We start from the raw sequence: 4,539 nt of genomic DNA, 5'->3' as shown, positions 1-4,539 counted from the left end.
CGGGCGCAACACTGAGGGTTGCGATCCGTTGCCGGTCACAAAAAAAGACAAAAAATAAAAATAAAAAAAATAAAAGAAAAAGAAGAGAAACACACACACACACACACACACATACACACAAAAGCAGCTTCTGTGATCATTAAAAATAAAAAAAATAAAAGACAAAGAAGAGAAACACACACACACACACACACACATACACACAAAAGCAGCTTCTGTGATCATCAGTCTCTAAAATGTAACTTTTAGTAGTATACTGTTGATTTAAATTTTAAAAGAGTTCATTGCAGAGTGAAGTTCTTGTTGTTACTGATTTTATTATAGTTATTTTTTTTAATGCCATTTCATCCATGGGCAGCAGGGCAATGAGAGCTATTCTAGTTCAGTGCCTTAGGTTGGACCTCTCCTGACTTGCAGGCTCATCTGAAAGCAGCAATTGGGGATGCTATGGAAACATCCGGACCCTGGACACTCCTGGAGCATCTTGTGGGATTGGAAAACGTCATGGGCTGAACTACTGTGGTAGTTATAATCTCCTCGTCCACTCTTGCCCTCTTGTCTCCTCTTTCTGGTTCCCACCGTGACCCACAGCCCCATGCTACTGGGTGCAGGAAAGAGCACTGGACACGGTGTCCAGAGACCTTGTCAGAGTCGTGGCTCTGCTTCTTGAGCAAGTCACTTTGCTCCCCTGAGCCTCTGTTGAAAGAAGCGTGGCAGTATTTACTTCACAGTGTTGTTGTAAACGCTGGTTGATACAGTGTGAATGAGAGTGCTTAAAAAGCCACAAAAGCGCTTAGCAGGTAAGGCTAGCCATGTAAATTAGTACCTGTTTTCATTTTGCCCAGCATTCTTGTTATTTCATAAAGGTTTACACTCACACGATTTCTTGGTGTCACTTAGAAGTGGAGAGGTGAAGAAACCTGTTGAGGGGAACTCGTCAAGGACTTACTGAAGGGTTTGGGAGAATTTCTCCTTCCAACAGTAGTGTGCCCGCCGTAGTGATGGAGAGGCACACTGGGTGACCCTGTCTGGATGCCTAGGCTGGAACCAGTGTCGCCTATGCCCATGGAATTGTCCTGAGTGGGCCAGAGCAGCCATGAGAGCCCAGCCGAGGGGCATTGGTGGCCACCAGATGCCTGCCTCAGGGGACGCTGACTAAAGCTCTCAGGAGGAGAGTCCTAATCTCAAGTCAGGGAATAGCCACTAGGGGTTTAAGACTCCGTCCTAAGTCACTACCCGGATCCTCGGAGAGTCCTTTCTCTCTCCCCTTGAGCTCCTGTTTCAGGAAGTCACACCAAGCCGCCTCTTTCCTCCTGTGTTTGCTTTAGGAGTTCGTGCTTCTGAAAGGCTGGCTGAAATAGACATGCCGAACCTGGTGAAATACCAACCTATAATGCGAGCCGTTGGCCAGAAGTACTGCATCGATCCTGCTGTCATTGCCGGTGTCTTGTCCAGGGAGTCTCAGGGTGGCAACATTCTGGTCAACGTGGGCAACTCAGGAGGTGGAATCGGGGTGGTGCAGGTAACTCTTCAGTGATTAACGTGACGTGTGGCCATTCTGCATGTAGCACAACTCCAAGGGGGCACCTTCACTTTTTTTTTTTCTGGGATTATGGCACAGTGCCACAAACCACAGAGGGAATGGTGCTCCTTGGAGTTGCATGGCTCTACCTGAGAGATGTGAAGAGCAACACTTCTGCTTCATTTTGAGCCACCTTTTCTTTTCAAAGTCAATAATGCTGTGTTTGCAGGTGTCACCCGTGGTACCCCATCTGGGTTTCCAGTAAGGCAGTGGTCCAGGAGAAAGGTCACAGGTTGCATCCTTGCTCTGCTATTTTGTAGCCATGTGACCTTGAAGAAGTTATTTAGTCTCACTGGGCTTCAGGTTCCCCACCTATAAAACGCCATTCTTATAGAATTATTATAAACATTCAATAACATAATGTGAAAAAGTATTTGGTACCTGGTAGATTCTTAACAAATATTAAATTCCTTTTTTTTTTTTTTTTTGGTCTTCTTTCTACACAATTTCTTAACAAATATTAAATTCCTTTTTTTTTTTTTTTTTGGTCTTCTTTCTACACAATTCTTAGTTCTGAAAATTGCGTTTGATTTTTGTGCTAATTCTGCCTGGTATCACTTGTCAATAGAGACTTCTAGGGAAGTGAAGTCATTAGCCCCACTGTTGCATTACCTCTGCACTGGGGAACGGCAAAGGCAAGACTGAGTTCCTCATTGCATCTCACACTGCTGTCGTCACTGAGGAAATGTGAGCAGTCATTTTTTTAAGCTTTTAGGAAAATTTATTCCTCAATGATCTCCGTAAATTGGCTTCTCATGACTACTTTGTACGACACTTTGTAAATTAAAAGTACTTGCAAATATTTTATCTTATTTTGATTTGAGGATCCATTCAATAATCTGATGAGTTGGGGTGGGGGGTACGTAATCGATCCTTGACACGTGAGGAAGTGGATTCACAAGGAGGGAGTGACTGCTACAAAGTCACGTGGCAGCTGGAAAATGCAGAACTGGGACCAAGAACATCATCTTCTGATGTTAGGGCTGGCCTCGTTTCTGCTGCTCCATTCTGCCTCCTTTGTAAAATCTGGTTCTTGGGTACCACGTTTTCTTTATTCATTTATCCAGCATGAAAATTTAGGTTCTTTCCACCTCTTGGCTACTGTGAATAGCTCTGCAACGACCATAGGAATGCTAATATCTCTTTGACATCCTGATTTCAATTCTTTTGTATAAATACCCAGAGGGGGGATTGCTGGATCATACGGTAGTTCTAATTTTAATCTTTTAAGGAACCACCATACTGTTTTCCATAGTGGTTCTATTTTGCACTCCCACCAACAGTGTACAAGCGTTCCAATTTCTCCACATCCTCACCAATACTTTTTGTCTTCTGTGTTTTCCACAATAGCCATTCTAACAGGTGTGAGTAGCTTTAATATTTAGTCCCCAAGGAGACTGAAGTTGGCATTGGCTCTGCCAAAAGAGGACAAAAAGAGAAGGGAGGAGAAAGAGCAGCACTGAGTGCATGATGCTGTGTCCCCCACCCACCTGGCTTACCTGGCTTACCTGGCTTACCTGGCTTTTCCTCTACCTCCCTCCCTCCAGGATTCTGGCTATGCCCCCACATCCTTGATCAGCGAGTCCCAGGTTTCCCAAGTGACTGAGGTTCTGACTACCAGAATCAAAGAAATCCAGACGAGGTTTCCAACCTGGACCCCTGACCAGTACCTGAGAGGTACGTGTAACACCATCGGTCAGTTATTTCACAGCACAGAATTAATAGAGACAAATGTAACACATTGTGCCAGATTTCCCAAAACCATAGTTGCTTCCTGATAGGGAATTAGGATAGAGAATCTAAGTTAACTGCTGAGTACTCTAAAGCCATGAGGGGCTGCTGGGCCAGCATTAACCTATCACATGAATTTCAGGTGGACTTTGTGCCTACAGTGGAGGTCCTGGCTNCAGTACCTGAGAGGTACGTGTAACACCATCGGTCAGTTATTTCACAGCACAGAATTAATAGGGACAAATGTAACACATTGTGCCAGATTTCCCAAAACCATAGTTGCTTCCTGATAGGGAATTAGGAAAGAGAATCTAAGTTAACTGCTGAGTACTCTAAAGCCATGAGGGGCTGCTGGGTCAGCATTAACCTATCACATGAATTTCAGGTGGACTTTGTGCCTACAGTGGAGGTCCTGGCTATGTCAGAAGCAGCCAGGACCTGAGCTGTGACTTCTGCAATGATGTCCTCGCACGAGCCAAATACCTCAAGAGACACGGCTTCTAACGCTTCAGGTGAAACCCAGGTCATTATCACTCATAAGACCTCAACTCTTCCACAGATAAAATAGCCAATGGGGCCTGTAACTGCAAATCTGAGTTTGACCTGAAGGTCATCAAAATAACATGAATCACATTAAAGGAAGAATCATTACCTGCATTTTGTGGTCTGGTGTGTGCCTGTGTGTGCATTCGTGTGAATTAAGGGCCTCTTTAAGGTATTTTTTTCCACAGATGCTAGCTATAATGTGGATTTCTAAGAAATAAGTCCTATACCACATTGAGTAGCGTTGCCAGGTTTAGCAACTAAAAGTACAGGAAGCCCTGTTTAAATTTGAATTACAGATAAACAACAAACAATTTTTTAGTATAAGTCCCATGCAATATTTGTAACACATTTATCACTAAAAAATTATTTGTTGTTTATTAAAATTTAAATTTATTACTGGCCATCCACCAAAACCAAAAAATAAAATAAAATAAAATAGAAATTTAACTGGGCTTCCTGTATTTTATCTGGTGACCCTATCATTGACATCTTTGATAAAAATCATAGTTTCGAATTTTAATTGAAAACTTTGTGATATTTTTATTTAATCCAATATATCCAAAATTTTATCATTTCAACATGTAATGAAAATAAAAACATTATTAATGAAATATTTTACTTTTTTTTTTATCATTTTCTATTTTCTTCCTTTCTTTTTTGGCAGCTGGCTGGTACAGGGA

The 4,539-nt window shown here is 42.5% G+C and overlaps 1 protein-coding gene across 1 annotated transcript in view; it reads left to right on the top strand.

Annotated features, from left to right (window-relative positions):
• The window catches only part of LYG1 (lysozyme G-like 1), an 8,047-nt gene extending 4,120 nt beyond the window's left edge, over positions 1 to 3,927 (top strand). The window contains exons 2-5 of the mRNA XM_008590637.1: positions 418 to 522; positions 1,329 to 1,522; positions 3,130 to 3,259; positions 3,699 to 3,927. Of these exons, the coding sequence (XP_008588859.1) occupies positions 418 to 522; positions 1,329 to 1,522; positions 3,130 to 3,259; positions 3,699 to 3,817 (548 nt within the window). The 3' untranslated portion in view covers positions 3,818 to 3,927. The remainder of the gene's footprint in view (positions 1 to 417; positions 523 to 1,328; positions 1,523 to 3,129; positions 3,260 to 3,698) is intronic.
• The last annotated feature ends 612 nt before the right edge of the window (positions 3,928 to 4,539 follow it).

Source organism: Galeopterus variegatus, unplaced genomic scaffold (assembly GCF_000696425.1).
Source record: "Galeopterus variegatus unplaced genomic scaffold, G_variegatus-3.0.2 Scaffold6237, whole genome shotgun sequence".
NCBI lineage: Eukaryota > Metazoa > Chordata > Mammalia > Dermoptera > Cynocephalidae > Galeopterus > Galeopterus variegatus.
The sequence above is the reverse complement of the archived record's forward strand: the minus strand, read 5'-3'. Positions and strand labels throughout refer to the sequence as shown.